Consider the following 17,239-nt stretch of genomic DNA (forward strand, 5'->3'; position numbering starts at 1 on the left):
GGGGATTCCCCTTCCTTTTCTCTTCCCATCCCCTCCCATTGTTTCTTTGCTAGTGGAAAGAGGTTATATAGATACTCTCAGGTCCAATTCCAGAAGGTCAGACTACTCAAAGCAAACTGTGAACTCTGGGCAAATCCAAACTTTCCAACTCAATCGTGAGTGGTTGCATGGAGACACTCCCAGCCAGCTGGCAGCAATGCTGAGGCAGGAATGCCATCCTCAACCTACACAGCTGAGGATTTTTGTCTGGCTCAACAGCAAGTAACATAAAGCAGAACCCCAGGGAGGACAGGGCTAACACCACCTCCCTCCTACAGCCTCTCCAATTTCCCTACCTTTATCCACGTGACTAAATTCTGCAAACTCAGTCCTTCTGCAGTCTGGATCAATACACAGCAATCAGTTTTACATTATGTTCATGATCTCTTTGCTCACTTTATTGCTGCTGTGTCATATTTTAGAGATTAGGAGTCAGGCAAACTCCAACTAATGTGACCCCCAAGGGGAAAAAAACCCAGAAAAACCCCAAGCCACCATGTTTTGCCCAAGAGGAGCATCTGAGCACATCGGAGGTTGTAAGGCACAAAAAGATTTCTTTGCTGCATAGGGGAAAAATATGCTATGAAAATATTGTGAGTGACATTTACAGGTTGCTGGAGGGAAATCCCCACTGGCTTCCTAACAAGCATTTAATATTTAACATAGTTGTGTTTTTTGACTGCTTTTGCTGTTCTAGCTTCCTATGAAGTCTGTTTGAGCTGTGCTAATATTAACTCCAGAAAGCCAAGGATGGAATTCTGAAGCATGAGAAGGCACATCTTTATTTTCTAAAGCATGTCTGTGAAAGGTATAATGGATGGCCACCGACAAAGCCCAAGGTTATGAAGTAATAATAATATTAAACTAGTCTTTCTTTCTGGTAGTGTCATGTTTCTTGCTCTTTATACTCAATTTTTTAAAGGGTGAGTACTGGTCAGGTCATACACATCTCTCAAGGAAGTCATCAAGGAGTTCCTGATCCTGGTGATATTCATTTGGGATTTACTGGCTGAGTCTGCAGAACAAATTGTACCGAACAAACCTCTGCCAACCTTGACCACCAAGGAGCAGAACAACATTTCAGCCCAGTCTGTGTGGGGCCAGCACCAGGCACAAACACGAGTTAGTGAGCTGCAAGCCCGGGCGTGAACCCCGTGTAACCCACGAATTTCCACACTCGTGCCCATAGCCACACGCTTATGTTATTAAATACAGCCGGAATCGCTGTTGTTAATTAATCAGAGTTTCCCTGTGTTTTGTTGACTGGCACAGCGCTACGGCCGAGAATTTAAGCCTGCTTAAGGCACGATCAGGCACGAGGCTGCTACTGCTTCAGTGCGACCCAACGCGCCCCTCTATTCCAGCAGCCTCCGTGGCCTGAGGGAGAACTGCAGCCTAAAATATAAATCTGAGTCAAACCGGCCGCAGAGCGCCCGCAGGGGGGTTCGGTGACGAGGGTTCCCAAATGCCGGCACTGCGGGCCCCACAGCACCCGCACCGCAACCCCATCGCGGGCGGGCGGGCAGGCGGCAGCGCGGCCCCTTCCGCCGGCCTCGGCCGCGGCTCCTCCCCCGGGCGGTGGCAGAGGCGGGGCCTGGTTCCTCCCGCCGCCGCCCGGGCCCTTCCTGCGCCGCCCTGCGCGGGGGCACCGACGTGTCGCGGCGGAGGAGCCGCGCTAGGCCGCGCATCCCGCCCGGCGCCTCAGGTACAGCGCGGGGGCCCGCCCGCCGCCGGCCCCGCCGCCTCCCGCCCCCGCCCGCCGCCGGGGCTCCCCCGGGGAGCGGCCGGGAAAGTTTAATTTCCCCGGGTGCCCTTTGTGTGGGCGGCCCCGGGCGGCCTGGGCCGGGCGGCGGAACGGAGGGACGCGAGGGGAGGTGGGCGGGGGGGGCTGCCCGCGGCCCGCTTTCCCTCCTTCCCTGCAAATCACCGTTCGGAATTTCCATGGTAACCCCCGGTGGGCAGCGGGCGGTGCCCGGCGGGAGGCGCGGGGAGGGCGCGGAGGCCGGGCCTCCCTCATGCGGTCACTGTCCCGCAGGTCCCCGGCAGCATTCCCGACCATGCCACGGGGAGAGATATGACGACGGCCTCCGGGAGATACTCCTGGCGTGTTCTCCATAAGGTATGGCCGGCTCGGGAGCTAACGTTTAGAGCAAGTATTCTGTGTTTTCCCTCTGGCGCATGGCAGCCAGGATAGACTGGGATGTGGAGCGCTAAGAGGGCTTGTTGGTTCCATAAGCCATGTAGGAATGCGATGGTTCCTGGGTTTCTAGATGATCCTAAAATTGTGTGATGGGGAGATTAATTTCTTGCATTTCTTTACTGTAATTTTTCAAAGACAGTATGTGATGTTGAGAGAAATACACATATGGGGGTATAAAATACCCACCTTCTGCAGTCCCAGCAGAAACTTTCCCCTTCTGACTGTCCAGTTTAGGCCTTAGTATGTTGCTAAGTCCCTTTTTCTTCTCCGTTATTCTTATACTCTCTAAATACTTAGGATTTCTGTTACAGGACACAGAGTTATCACAATCCAGCGTAAAAAAAATATAGAATGCTTATTTTAAAGTTCATCAAAGTAATTACTGGGCTACATATTTGCTTTTTTGTTGTCTTGTTTTGGGGGGTTTTTTTTGAGTTTATAGCATAGGTGGTGTGTTGACTTTTCTGTCTTTCCTGTACTGATGAAGTCCTGCATGAGAAGTCCTATGGACTTGTGCAGCTGTTGCTGTGCAACCTTGCAAGAAATTGCTCTCTTACTCAAAAAGCCAACTGCAGTATGTTAATTGTTGTAGTGGCTGCAGTAATTACTGTTGTGACCTGAGAGTCAGTGTGACTCTTTGACAGACTGTAGTGCAGACAAAAGGTCTAGAAATGTTTTGGGCATTAGGTTGGTGTATCTGTTGGGTAGGAGAACAGTGCCTAAAATGGACTGACAGACAGGAGGTCCATGGCTGTTCATGCAAAAGTCACAGGGCAGCCTAACCAGTGAGGCCAGAAGGTTGCACAGTGAGAAGCATCTCTACCTCTCCTATCCTATTTGCCAGTAACAAGATCTGCCCCAAGTGTCCCTCTGTCTTCAGCACCATCTTTTTGTGTAGTGGAGTCTGGCATGTGTGCAGGAATCTTGCCTTGTTGACGGGCATGGGAGGAGAAGGAGATGCACATTTCCAATGTTGAGCAGAGATATTGTTTGCCTGGAAAATGTCAGGCGCTGCTAGAAATGAGTGGAGAAAGCTGACTGCAGGCTTCTCTGTGGCAGTTTGAGCAGGAAGAGGTTGGGAAATGGAATCATGATCATGTAGGTGGTGTTTCTTGTTTTGGGGCAGCAACTCTGTGAAGAAGCCACTTCTGCTTTCCTTCTCCAGAGTTTGGGGAAAATGAGGAGCTGTGAGTCTGAGGAAGAGAGAAGGCCCATGAACATCATATTGTCCTTCCAGTTGAAAGGATCACAGTTTCTCTTTGGTTTCCTTTTTTTTTCCCTTCACACTTTGTTTATTCTTGTCTTGTTTAATGAATGGATCAGAAAGAGTGAGCAGGTGAGCATGAGTGTGGATGTTCTACGTACATTTTTCTGGGACCTCCTATGAGTAAGTCCAAATCATATTTACCAGCAAATCTAGGATTTGTCTTAATATTTCTAGCTTTTTGCACCCACCTCACATAGGTGCTAGATTAAGAAAAAAAAAACAACAAAACTGAATATTCTCAGCAGAAGGTAAAGAATTGTTAATGTGGCTCCTTCATACTCAAAACTGACAGGTCCGTGTCCTGATCAGGTGTTCCAAGGTACTCATACCTGATAGCTTAAATATCCCAGCTTTTTCTCTATCAATCTGGTTCTTAAATTAAAAAAAAAGGAGGCTCTTTTGGATGTGTGTGGGTGTGTGTTAGGGCTAGATTATTAGAATTGGGGTAGCATGTCTGGCACTCTGCAATATGTTAGACAGTGTCCATCATTTTTATACAGTCACTGTAAGACTGTATACAGCAGTAGAGACTTCATACAACAGTGTAAGACCTTCCTTTTGGTTCTTGGCATTCTAGGTATAGCATGACCATACTGGGTTTTATGCCATGGAATTATTTATTCTTTTTGTCAACGGAAGCTGTTTAAGGGATAAAAAGGAAGTTATGTGAATAGAGGTGATCAGTTTTGTTTGATCTTCTGTTGGGCAGGTATTATTACCACAAGGACTGTCAGCAAACATGGATGGCATGCTCTGTTGCTCACCAAGTGAAAGTTTGGATGTTCTTGTTTGCAGAGTACCTGCCCTGTAGAGTGACAGTGGATGGGCATCCTGTGTCAGGACTTGATGTGAGGTGCACTGGGCCTGCTTTTTGATAGTCTGGTTGCAGCTTTATGCACAATGTCAAACTGTGAAATATTTTTATTTGTCTCCCTCATAACCACTTCCAGTTCAGGACTTGGATAAGGCTTTGGAACACACTGTTCCCATGAAAATTAATATTTTTAGGAAGTTATTTTCTGATGAACAAGAGCCTGGTCCTGCTGAAGATGGCAAGTAGAGGGGCTGTACAGGAAATCATGCTGTTAACACAAGTTGCCATGAGCATCTGTTGGACTCCTTTTGTCACGTCAGGACCTCAGTGTTGGGATTTTTGCTGGGACTGGTGCAGTTCTACTGCCTTTTTTCCACATGTCACTGCTCTGCAGTCTCTACCTTTAACAGACTTGTAGCAGGAATGCCTGCTGGGGCTCCTTGGTCTTTGTTTAGCTGTGTGGACCTCTCTGGAACTCTGTAAGATGTTCGTATTTCACTGTTTTCCAAGGGGATAATGCACACTGTAATGCTGATGCCTGGAAAAAAGGGTACAAAGAGACTTCATTCTCATCTTGTGTGATAGTGTGGGCACCTAACCACAAGGCCTTTTCTGACACATATTTTTACTGCTTTGATGATTGTTTCTGAACGATTCTGACACCTTTGGTGTAGAAGAACTGGGTGCATAATGACTTAAATAGCTGTAGGTATGTCTGTTTTTCCAGTACAGAATCTGCCTTCTGATTTCAAATTAGTGTTCAGCTTTGGGAGGTTGGGTTTCCAGGTGAGAGGAAGTACATCTGCTACAGTGAGTACATCACAAGTGATTAGTACAATTGTTTATTTGGTACCTGAATGAAAGTGAAATACTACTTTCCAGATAGTTTGTCTGAAAGGAGATAAACTGCTTTCCAGTTTTTGACTAAATGTTTACACTTGTGGATTATTTTAAATAACAAGACATTATTCAGTGATGGGACCTTTTGGGGTAATTCTTTTCAGAAGATTTTATTCCTGTGTTTAAAGAAATGAAACTCAGCTAAAGCTTTTTTTAATGTTTTTTTAAATCTGCTGTTCATGTGGCTACATCTGGGAAGGGCAAAAGAAACCAGTACAAAATGTGATAATATGAAAGTCAGATGTTGTTTTATCCTGGCCTTGTAGGCTACCCATGGTGCTTTGCAGTGCGGATGCAGCTGTTCTGTTCTTTCTTTGGAGTCACTACTGTTTTTTCTTGCCTCTTTCCCTGTTTGAGGAGAGCATTTTGAGATGTTCTTATGAAAGAGACAATTCAAGGGGAGGATGGTGGCATTACTCTTTGGGCTATTCAAGTGCTTTTGCTTTTCCATAGTCCCCATTCTGCAGTTTGGTGGGAAAGTAGCACAGTCTGAGGAATTACAGAATCTGCTGGAGCATAACAGCATGTGTGGTTAAGCAGGGCTGATGGGAAATGCAGATAACTCATACATTGCTTCCTTGTTGGGTTGATTTCATCCCAGCAAGGCTAACCTGGATGGTCATCAGTGATGCTAACTTTGCAGAGAGGGTACACCCTCAGTGTGAGAACATGAGACTGGGGATAATGTTGGGGTGTGCAGAATGCACTCAAATATGTGGGTTTTTTTGTGAATACAAATATAGTTATATTTATTAGGCTCTCAGAAAGGCCAGGCACATATGACCTCCTCTCTAAGTTGTGTGAAGAGGTTTTATGTTGGAGTGTGTTCCAAATGCAGGTGGCTTGCCAGGGGTACAAGTCACAGCTCTCCTCTGACTCTGGCCTCATCATTCCCCTGACAGTCATCATCATGCTCCCCTGAAACCCCAGGGTGGAAGTAGCTGTTCAGGAAGAGCTTGGCTTAGCAGAACAGTCCCAGAGCTTTAACCTCAGTCTGTGAAACTGCTTAAATGTTTCTGCTTCAAGCTAACTTTGGCTCCCCTGCTGCAACAGGGGTGTCTGTCTCAGGGCCCCAGGGACAAGCATGGAAATTTCAGCCTGAGGAATTAGCTGGTTGGAAAAAAAAAGTGAAAGCTTGCACTAGTGCAGTCTGGCTCACATTGTCTTACAAAGGTGCTGTGTAGTTTGCTTGTACCATGGTTTCCCTGTTACAGGGTGAAATGCTGCTGATTTAGAGCTGTGTAATAATACATAGGGAAAGCTCAACTTTAGAGGACAAAGTAAATATATTAGGCCAATAACAGCATGCCATTTATTAGCTGTTGAGGTCCTGGAAGGAGTCCCTTGTGTATTTTTACCTTTTAGTTATGTTTCAGGTATGCTTTTCTTTAATAAATATCTTCAGTATTTATCATATCTTCTAGAAATGGTGCAATATCTTGCTTTAGCTTGACTTGTGGGTGGCTTCTGATAGTTTTCTATTCCAAAGCATGTTGGGTAGAAGAGTGCTTGAAATATTTTAATTTCACTCTGTTGTTGCCAAAGCCATGACAAGCAGCAGGGACTTTAGCATGCCATTTGTGTTCACAGAGAAACTTCTCCTGCCTTACCTTTGGGATGCAGAGCAGACGCCTTGAAAAGTGCCTGCTAGTGTCCAAGTGTGGCTTGTTGTGGACAATGGGGAATGCTTAAGGGAAAGCTTGCTCAGTATTGCATGTTCAGTTGGAACCCTGAGGGCTCTTCCCCCTTATGCCGAGTGTCTCTTCTTAGGTGTCACTATTTTTGAAGCTGAAATAAAATTTGGAGAGCAGATTCTATAAATTATATTGGAAAAACAAAGCATGTGAGTAATTACACTTAGAATATGGGAAGGCAGTTTCTGAAGAACTTTTGTACAAGTCCTGCTACTTAGAAAAACAAGCACGTTCTCCAGAGTTACAACCACCCTGTGCAATCACTTCTGAGTAATACACTATATTGTTGTTGTGCTCTCTTCAAACAGCTGAAACCTCGGGTGTGAAACTCAAGAGTCACAGTGCAGTCATCTCAGAAATAGCCTCATGTGATTAATGCAGTGCTGCCTCACAGAGCTGCTCTTTGCTGACTCTGCAGGACCAAGCCTGTGGCTCTTGCTCTCGTCACCGCAGTGTTTTGTTCCATGCTGTGTTGTACAGCTGTGTCATATTGTACTTGCTGAGCGTGTTACTGAACAAGAATGTTTTTAAAGAGGAGGCTGTAAGTTGAAATGCAAGTCTTTGTGTGCTCAAACTGTAGGAATACTGTCAGTTCAGATCATCAAAGCTATTTTCGTTGTTGCCGTGGCTGATTTGGTTTAACTTCAGTGGTATTAAGTCATTACAGTGACAGTGTAATTTAATATAATATTTTTAAATAAGGAAATTAATACAGTGTGTACAAAACAGATGTAATATATTGAAGGCATGTAGAGCCATAATCCTGGACTTCAGGCTCCAACACTACTTTTGTGTCTCACCTCTAAACGTTTCCTTAATTGCGTTAGTTTAATACACATTGCTAGACAAAATGTGAGTAAATTTTGGTGATTACTGGAGAGAACACAGTTGATCTAACCCATTTTAATTGTATATAATTTAAACACTGATGTCATGAAGTTACACAGTCACGTATTTTTACTACAGCCATGTGTTCTTCTAAGTAAAAGACTCAGGGGACTCACCATTTCATAATTGACTCTGCACAGTTAATGCAGTTAACTGCATTTACCTGCCTGTCATTTTGCACAGTTAGTGCAGTTAACTGCTTTTACCTGCCTTTCACTTGCATGGAAAATAGAATGAGTTAAAATACTCTGCAGAAGTTTTGTTCTGTGTTAACACTGAGTTTCATTTTTTGGTACGTTTAAATCAGCAAATTTGTTTATTATTGTGTATTTTAAAATGTTGATTTAGGGGCTAGTTATAGATTAATTTGTCTGTAAAATGTTTAGTAGTGGAGCACAAGGAGCTGCTGTTCTGTTGGTGAACAAATTGAAGTTTTTCAATTGTTGGTAAGGTTAGTGTACAGAGATGAGTGTAGGGTAGGATTTTTGCCTTTATATGGGCTTGGCACATATTCCTTTGTAATGTGGATTTAATTCAGGTACTATTGCCCAGTTTTCTTGGTCTTTCTGAAGTTATACTTTGTTGGTCAATTTAAGAACTACATTTTGAGGAATGCCTGGTGTTGGGCAGTACAGAGATGAGTTTTTTCCTGTACAAATGTGGTTGTTCATTGGGGTTAATTATCCATAAGGTCCTGACTTATGAGGGTACTAGAATAGCTGCCAGCTATGAATAATTTAGTACAGCATCAGATTGCGTGCCACTTAAGAAGGCCTCTGCCTATGAAGCCTTGTATCTTGTTGAAATCCACTCAACAGGATGAAGGTTACTGCTTGCACTGGTATTTTATTGTACTCTTTCCTTTCTATTTTAAGATTTGTCATTAAATATTTCATGATGATAAGTAATGAAAATACCTGTGCAAGAGTAGGCCAAGCTTGTTTTTGAAATGCTGAGGTGTTGTGCTACTCTTCAGTCTTAACTTGTCTTTGAAATTTGTTTTAAATCTTTGACTAGCATCACACAGATAGCGTTTTCTCTACTCAGATTTATGTAGTTGAGACAATTCATATCCTAGACAATTCTTTGAGATGGTACTTCATTGTGGGGAAAGCAGAAACACTTAATGAAAGGCTTGCAGGAGTTACAAGATTTCAGTGCTTTCTACAAATTGCTCGAGTTGCTCGTACATCTGAGTAGAGCAGACTGTGGCTCATATTACAGAGGCTTTTTCAGGAGAAAAACTGCAAATACAGCACTTTGAAGCAGTTCCAAGTGTAGATAAATTTATTGTATGCCTTTAGGAGACTTGGTCATGGCAACATAGCACTGGATGTGTTTTTTAAGAATGCTAAAGTAAGTGTTTTATCATAATATACTACATTTTTCAGAAAACCACCCCAAACATTTGAGAAGAGCTTAATTGAGAAGTTACTTTGGAAATGTCAAGGGAAGAACATAAAAAATAAAAGTAGTAGAGAAAAAGAGTTTTGTGGGGCTTTTGGGGGAGAGAGATTAATGCTTTATGATATTTAAGGAAGATCTGTCAGATGTCTGGAAAGGTTTTTTGTCTGGCTACTTCTTACTGTTCCCATTCTCTGCTAGTAAGTTTTCCTTACTATGGACCTCTTCATTGGAATGCTCTGTTATAGCTAAACATCTCTTTTAGAATTGTTTTGTAGGACACTTTCAACAAAGTAGAACCTGTTCCTTTTCTTTTCCAAATGAGATTTGTAATATATGTGATGCTGCTGGAAGCCGACAGGGTGAGATACAGCCATCCCTTGGTGCCTGCTTTAGCACTTGAAGATAAAATTGTCCTTTAATCTTTTTGTGCTCCTTCACAGGGTAGTGAGTTATTTAAGTGTCCATTAAGGGTTAGTAGTTAAATGCTAAGATCTTGCTAGATGTGTTTAATTTCTCCTTAAAGGCGAGGATCCAGATGAGTCCCTTTGAACAGGCACTCCTTGAGCTGTGCAGTTTTAATAAATTCTCAAACCTCTAATAGTTGTGTAGTGTACTACTGTCTGATACTTTGATGGAAATGCAGTTTTGTTTACAGATGGAAAGAACTCATTAAGTTCAGCCCTGGTGTAAAATTTTTAAGGTTATTTATTTTCAAACTGGGATCTTAAAATTGAACTGAAAATTAGTGGGACTTTCCTTACTCTGTATCTTTTTGATCTATGATTTAATTGTCTTCTCTGTGCAAATACATTATGCTGGAATAAACTCTACTTTACTAGGCAGCCATAAGAGTTGAATTGTCAGTTTTCCTGATTCAAGTACAAGGTTTCCTGATATTTTAGAGGAAATTCTATTGTGAATGTATGCACTGTGGCTGCAATAGTTAAGGCAAGAAAGGAAGAAGTGCCTGAAAGACTTACTTTTTTTTTTTTTCAAATGTAACATTTTATTGTTGCTGTGCACAGGAACAGGCTATCCTCCAAACCTACAGGTGTGTGAAGAACAGACTATGAAGTTACATTCTGCCTTTTATTTTTGTGTTTAAAATAAACTTTCTCCTGTTGTTGAAATGTGTCAGTTGAAGTATTGCAGTTAAAAACAATACTGGCGTGTCATTGTTTTGATACAGTGTCTCCCCAGAGCTTTATTAAAGTCTTGATATTTATTGTTTCCTATTTAGCTTTTATCAAGTGGTGATTTTATGCAATGGCATCAAGCCACAGTTCCTCACCAGTGCCTCAGTCGAACAGCAGCGATGCTTTCTTTAAAAAAGAAGTGGACGCCACGAAACGCTTTCGCCCTGTGCAGTCCCTGCCGGACGTGTGTCCCAAGGAACCCACAGGTAATGCTGCTGTGCAGGCAGAGGGACAAAGCAGCTCCATTTGCTGAACCATTGCCAGCTATCCAGTCAATATTTCTTGTATACTGATGTAGTGTACTAAGCCATAGTCTTCCAAGCATGCTGTGATTCTTTTTTATACCACCCAGTGTCCCTTTGGAGCAATAGGAGAGACTATTTGCAGCTTGTTTTAAGATGTCCCCATTTTAGGTGGGACTTTGCTTGCATCATTCCACATTACAGCTATGATCCATACTCCATCTAAGAAGAGGATGCAGTCTGACAGAGCTTGTAGCAGACATGTCCAGTGTGCTTGGAGCCTGACTGCATTCCTTCTGGGAGACATCCCCACCCTTCTGCAGGAAGAAGCAAGTGACCTGTCTATAGTACTTAGTTTCTGGTGCTGTTGTTAAACCAGATTTTGGTCATGGTTCCAGCTGTTGTGTTGCACTAAGGCTTAGTTTACACAAAGGAGTAGGTGGGATGGGATCTTAAGAATGATGACATATAATGCTAACGAATTGCAGCTCTCATTCTGATCAAGATCAGATTATTAGAAATATGTTTGTGGTTGGAATCTTTTTCTCTTCAGTAGAAACTAATGTTGAACAAAATCTGTTTAATAAGTATCAATACATCACTTCTGTGTTCAAACCTTGAGTTGGTTACTCTCATAGAAGAAATGCAAGGTGTAATGTTGCAGGAGAATATCATCAGTATGTCATTGGTAAAATATGGTTTGCTTAAGAACCACATTTCAGCAAAAGCTTACAGCTTTGTTTCTCACCCTAACAAACTGTCTTGTCTTTTGTGCTGCAGGCAATCCCAATAGCTTACATGACAGCCCATCTCTAGTTGTGGATCAGCAAAGATGGACTATTTATCATTCCAAAGTCAATCTCCCAGCAGCACTAAATGATCCTAGGTTAGCAAAAAGGGAATCTGATTTCTTTACAAAAACATGGGGAGTGGACTTTGTGGACACTGAAGTCACGCCTTCATTCTACCTCCCACAGATCACCAAGGAACATTTTGCATTATACCAACAGGAAATCACTCCGGTAAGAACCCCCAATTAGGTGCACATAGTCCTAGGAACCAGAGATCCTTCTTCTAATTAGATTATCCTGCCTAGTAGCCCACTGTACAGTTAGTTGATAATTAATTTGTTTTTTCAGTGTTGTTTGGGTCTTCATTAGACATTTCTGGTTTTATAATCTCAGAACCATCATGTGGAAAATGCTCTCTGAATTGTCCTGAGGCAATTTCATGTTATTTTTAACTTCTGTTTCTGAGTACTGAGCTCTGCACCAGGGCTTGCAGTTCATATTTATTCTTTCTGGTTGTTAATCCTTTTTTCCTGTAATGATTGGGCTCTACAATGCGGCATAGCAGTCTCAGACCTTTGGATCAAATGACTACATGCTGCAAGGATTGGCAATATTTCTTAGGAGTCTTCAGTCTAAACATTGAAACATTTATACATTAACTTGTTAAATTATAAGAGGCCTATTGTCTTGGTGATTTCTTTTGTAGCAGGGAAGTGTAAGCTACACCTGAGGATGCCAGGACTAGTAGGAGACTTCTACAATCTCTTAAAAATACAAGTGTCAGTAAGTATGTAGTATTTTTTTTTAACTGAAAGAACGTGTAGAAGTCTCCTGCTGTTCTCTGCTTCCTTGGTTTGTAACTTCCTTATATTTTTTTATTGGTTCAGAATTAGCTGCAGGGAATGTTACTTGTGTAATTATAGTTAAAGACTGTAGAAGGGAATTGTTTATAAATGAACTACAACTGAACTGTTACCTTTAACTCACATATTCAGCATTTAAAATGTTGTAAGATTTCATCCTTTAAAATTAGTACTTCATGCAGTGACTGCTAAATGAAGGAAGGTTTTGAAACTGGGATCTGAGCTGTGATGTATCTTCTTGCAGAAATCTAGTTAACGTTGGTGCTCTTTAGAAACATAACTTATCACCACTATGGTCTCTGGTGGTGTTTAAAATTCGAAGCTCAGCATGATGAAACAAGATATGTGGTTTCGGCAAGGTACTCATTAGTAATATGTGCAAGTAATTTCTACTTTCATCCAATTTGATTTAGCAATGAAAAAGGATTCTTTGTGTGTTAGTGTGATTCCTAGATTAGTCAGCAAATAAGTGTTGGTATATGTAATTACAGTTGATCTATAATTGTATATCATTATGTAGAGAAGTTATTACACCTCTTCAATAATGTCTGTGTTCATTTTCTCTTGAGATGTAAAGATACAGGAAAAAAACAACACATCCACTCTAGGTTGAAGTTTTTAGTACCTTTCACCTGGACAAACTTTGTCTGAGCTTATAAGAGGAAGAAAATACTGTGAACTTGCCAGAATTATTTTGCATAATTTAGTTGTGAATAATTCAGTGAAAACTGAATGTTTTGCTTCAAATGAAAGAAATCTAGGTTTTAAGCATCCGAATAATTCTTTAATATGTTTTCTCTTCTACAGAGAGAGAAGGTTCATGAAAGGTGCAAGAATATTTGTACTCCTAAAGATACCTTTGACAGGACACTATTACACACTCACGGTACAGTGAAAGCCTGCTTTAGTCATTGAAAAGTGGTGTCTTTTTGTATCAGTATGTTATAACATCAGTAGCAAGTGTTATGAATGTTACTCATTGATAGAGTAGAATCATTGATTCTATAATGTACTAATTGTCTCTGTTACTTGCTTGAGATCTTCATGTACAATAATAAATAATAAAGCTGCTGATTTCTTTGAAACAGGACTTGAAAACTCAGATGTGGTAGGCTGAGAGGTATTCATGACCACTGCTGACATTTTGTAGGTCAAAATATGAATGATACCTGCTTTTAAACTTTTTCTTGGCATGTTTGGATATGTGACAGGTCACTGTGGCCCTGGCAGTGTTTTCTTTAATTGCTTTTTACTTAAAGATCCATTGAAACTGGTGCATCAAATTTGTATCACCTGTTGGCTTCTCAGTGAAGAACTGCAGTGCCATTCCTGTATCTCTGCCATGAGAGTCATGTCATGGCTGAGGTGGGAAATTATATCTCAAGATGATCTAGTCTAGAGACCATCTGCTCCAGCCAGGGCTACCTGTGAGAGGAGAGTGTCAGGTTGGGTTGTGAATCTCACAGATGGAAATGATACAATCTGTCTGAGCAACTTGTTTCAGTGTTTTACCACCCTCCCAGCAAAAATACTTCCTTGTGTTCGAATGAAATCTTTCATGTATCAGTTTCTGCCCTCTGCCTCCTGTCCTGGCGCTGGGCACCACTGAGAAAATTCAACTTTGTGTTCTTTGCACCCCCTCATCAGATCTTTAAGCACATTGACCTTCCCTGGGCTTTTCCAGTCTAAACAGTCTCTGCTCCTTGTTTCTTAATCATCTTTGTGGCTCTTGACATGATTCATTCCAGAATGTCTAGGTCTGCCTTGTGCTGGGGGTCTCAAACCTGCACTTGAAGGTTGAATTTCAGGACTTCATGGAAGTAGTTCAGCTAATAGGAAACTAGACAGGAAGGAAGGCAAGGGGTAAAATTAAAAAAAATTACATAAAAGAAACACTCATAACTTGGAGAAAGTTTTTCTTATTTATTTTAATTTACTTTCTCAAAAACATTAGCATAAAAGGGTTCATTTATCAGTCTCTTTGATGAGTCTTATCTATATCAATGTCTACAGGTAATAGAGCAAAAAGGATTCAGTAGTTTACTCCGTCTTATCAAGTTGTTTCTGCTGACTTTCTTCCTCCTCTTCTGTGCAAAAGGAAGCCCTTCTGGGGGTTTCTCTGTATTGGTGTTACTTTGGAATAGCTGTTGCAGAATGAGTCTGTCTGTGCTGCATACTGAGACATGAACTTTAAGGAATTTAGAGATTTTAGAGGAGCTAAGATTTTAGTTAGAGATAAGCTTTATTGGAGTTAATTAAAATAATTGGGTAGGCCTTGATGAAGTTAAGAGTTAGTAGTTAACTAATAATAGATTGCTTGTCAACACAATGTTTGGTTAGCTGTGTTTATAATGAAGGATATAGAAACTGATAAATAGCTTTTAGGAACATAAGACAATTGTAGGCCTCCTCTGTTCTGAAACCAATTGAAGACGGGAATGGGCGTTCTACCAAGGGTTCATTTGTCATATTTGCATTGAAAAGGTAGAAAGGTCAGAATGAGGAAGACTTCATTTACTTCCTCATTTTGGGGCCCCTCCCCATGAAAGGGACCACCAACCCATTTCAAGGAACAAACTACCCATGCTTAATAGCTTTTGAAATAATTACCATACGAAGCAGGGAATGGGATGTACCAAAGTTATGAATATGCATTTGTATTTTGGGTATTCAATACTTGTATAGATAAAAGGGCTCTGTAATCACCTCTGTAATACAGGGTGTGTATTTGGGAGCTATCCCACACGCTGCCCAGAGTCACAATAAACGCACACTTCCTAACTCTAAACTGTTAGAGAGTCTTTGTCCGTCACAGTTGGATATCGGTACTAGATCAATATCCATATTTTTTTAATAAATCAATACTGCAAAATCAAAGTGCCTTCTTCAGTCTTACCTTAATCCATCTTAAAAGAGTATGAGTGTTTTTAAAAAGAGAAAGTTACTGTCATTAAAGTAACTGGGAGCTGCTTGTGTAGCTGGACACTTCTTAGTAGAAACATCATTTGGTAGACTGAAGCTTGTGATTTTCTATAAATTCTGCTGTTACTGTTTCCTGTCTTCCTCTAACTCCATCCCACAAGACTTAGCCTTTCACTCCTGTAAGAATTGGTCTGTCCAAAGGCTGAGGACAGCAGGATGATTCCAAGGTTGCCTTCTGTACTTTGATACAAATAAAGTAAGAAACAAATGAAGTAAAAACCAAAGAGAGCAGTATGGGAGCTGATGCTGGGGTAGCACTTGGCCATGTTTGTCAGGGTTGAGCAGACTGTCTCCAGCAGAGATATGGGCTTGTTGCTTTTAAATTCCTCAACTTTTTTGTCCTCCAGTGTGCCCCATCTTCTTAATGCCCACTAAAGTAATGAGTAAGGGTGGGACAGGGGATTTTGGCTGAATTTGCCGTTTCTTGAAGTTTTGCTGGGATATAATGAATTCACTCTTTTCCCAGCTCAGTTCTCTCACCCTCTGCAATTGTCAGGTCAGCATACTCCATGGGAATTAGTGCTGCTGTGCTGCTTGGTCAGTGCTTGGGACTCTGGCCCTAGCCCTTGTTCATCCTTCTTGCCAGTCTTTGTGCATCCAATCTCCAAGTGCTGTGCAAAAGTGATTATATGGGCAGCTTCAGTCTGAAGCATTAAAACTGAGATGATGTTAGAAGGACCTTTTACTGGTCCTTGCCAGTGCACTAATGAATGTGAAGTGCTAAGTGGATTGCTTTGTATGACAATCACTGACACTGCCAAAGCAGCCAAGTGCAAGCTCCCTTGAGTATTCTGGGCATGAGACCTGAACTGCAAAGGACAAAAGAGTACTTCAAGGAATCAGAATATTTCAGGTTGGCAGGGACTTCAGAAGGACTTTACTGCAACTGCCATCTCAAAGCCAGTTCAGCTGTGAGGTCAGACCAAGCCATTCAAATCTTTACCAAGAAAAATAGGAATATCCAGAAAATATCTACAAATATATATCCAGAAAATCTCTGAAGTACCCAGCCCTTCTGGGCAGCCTGCTCCAGTGCTTGACTGTCCTCATGTCATCAAGGTTCTCCTCATGTTCAGTCAGAAAGTTTCGTTTCAGTTTGTAAGCCTGTTCCCCCTCTGTGAGGAACATGGCATCATTGTCTTGAAAACTTCCTCATGGGATTCACTTGTTTAAGGGAATTGTTTCCTGTTGTTTGCTCATGAATGACTACCTGTGTTTTGTTTAATTTTAGATAAATCCAGGACAGATCTGGAACAAGTACCTAAGGTATGGCTTCTGGGCACTTGGAGCTGTTGTAAGACTTTCTCACATGAAGTGTTGGATATATGCATGTACTCTGTAGAAATTTTGTCCTCACTGATGACTTGGGTTGATTCTCAAGAGGATCTGTAGTGCTCAGAATTTAAAGACTAAGGATGATTTGCTTTGTCTTTTTTTTTCTTATTGTTTCCATGGTCTCAGTTTTTCTCTTAAAGTATAATACAACTACCATTATTTTTTTCATCTTTAAATAAATGAAGTTAAGACCTCAGAGCTGAGCAGAATTAGATAGTCTAGGAGGAAGGGAAAACTGAAGAATTTGAGAAAAGCTTGGATATTGCCCAGTGTACAGCTCAGCATTAGGTTTAACTACTTGGATCCTTGATTAGAGCTCACTTGCATATAAGCATGGAGCACACATGATGTGGATTTTTGTGTCAGGTTGACACAAAAGACACAGCTCCAGATTCCATTTTAATCTGAATAATTTTTTTATAGGTATAGTAAGAAGTCAGAGTACTAACATGGGTCAGCATCTCTGTGCCAGTTGTGTAGGCTGTGACTTGAGTAGCTGTCACTGCAGTATTTAAAGTCCAGGAAACAAGTATGCTTGAGTGTGGTGTGATGCTGCAGTCTGCGTTGGACCTTTTAAAATTACACTTCATAAATAAAAGGAGGAGAGTTCTACTGCCTGCC

At 41.5% G+C, this 17,239-nt stretch overlaps 1 protein-coding gene across 2 annotated transcripts in view; it reads left to right on the top strand.

Annotated features, from left to right (window-relative positions):
• The first annotated feature begins 1,630 nt into the window (after positions 1–1,630).
• The window catches only part of VPS54 (VPS54 subunit of GARP complex), a 47,582-nt gene continuing 31,973 nt past the window's right edge, over positions 1,631–17,239 (top strand). Inside the window, exons 1-6 of one of the 2 annotated variants that reach the window (XM_030944296.1) lie at positions 1,631–1,744; positions 2,075–2,158; positions 10,450–10,611; positions 11,428–11,669; positions 13,109–13,187; positions 16,515–16,549. In XM_030944296.1, the coding sequence (XP_030800156.1) occupies positions 10,476–10,611; positions 11,428–11,669; positions 13,109–13,187; positions 16,515–16,549 (492 nt within the window). In that variant the 5' untranslated portion in view covers positions 1,631–1,744; positions 2,075–2,158; positions 10,450–10,475. Of the gene's footprint in view, positions 1,745–2,074; positions 2,159–10,449; positions 10,612–11,427; positions 11,670–13,108; positions 13,188–16,514; positions 16,550–17,239 lie in introns of those variants that run through there. The other variant, XM_030944297.1, reaches the window with a different exon arrangement.

This window comes from Camarhynchus parvulus, chromosome 3, assembly GCF_901933205.1.
Source record: "Camarhynchus parvulus chromosome 3, STF_HiC, whole genome shotgun sequence".
Lineage (NCBI taxonomy): Eukaryota > Metazoa > Chordata > Aves > Passeriformes > Thraupidae > Camarhynchus > Camarhynchus parvulus.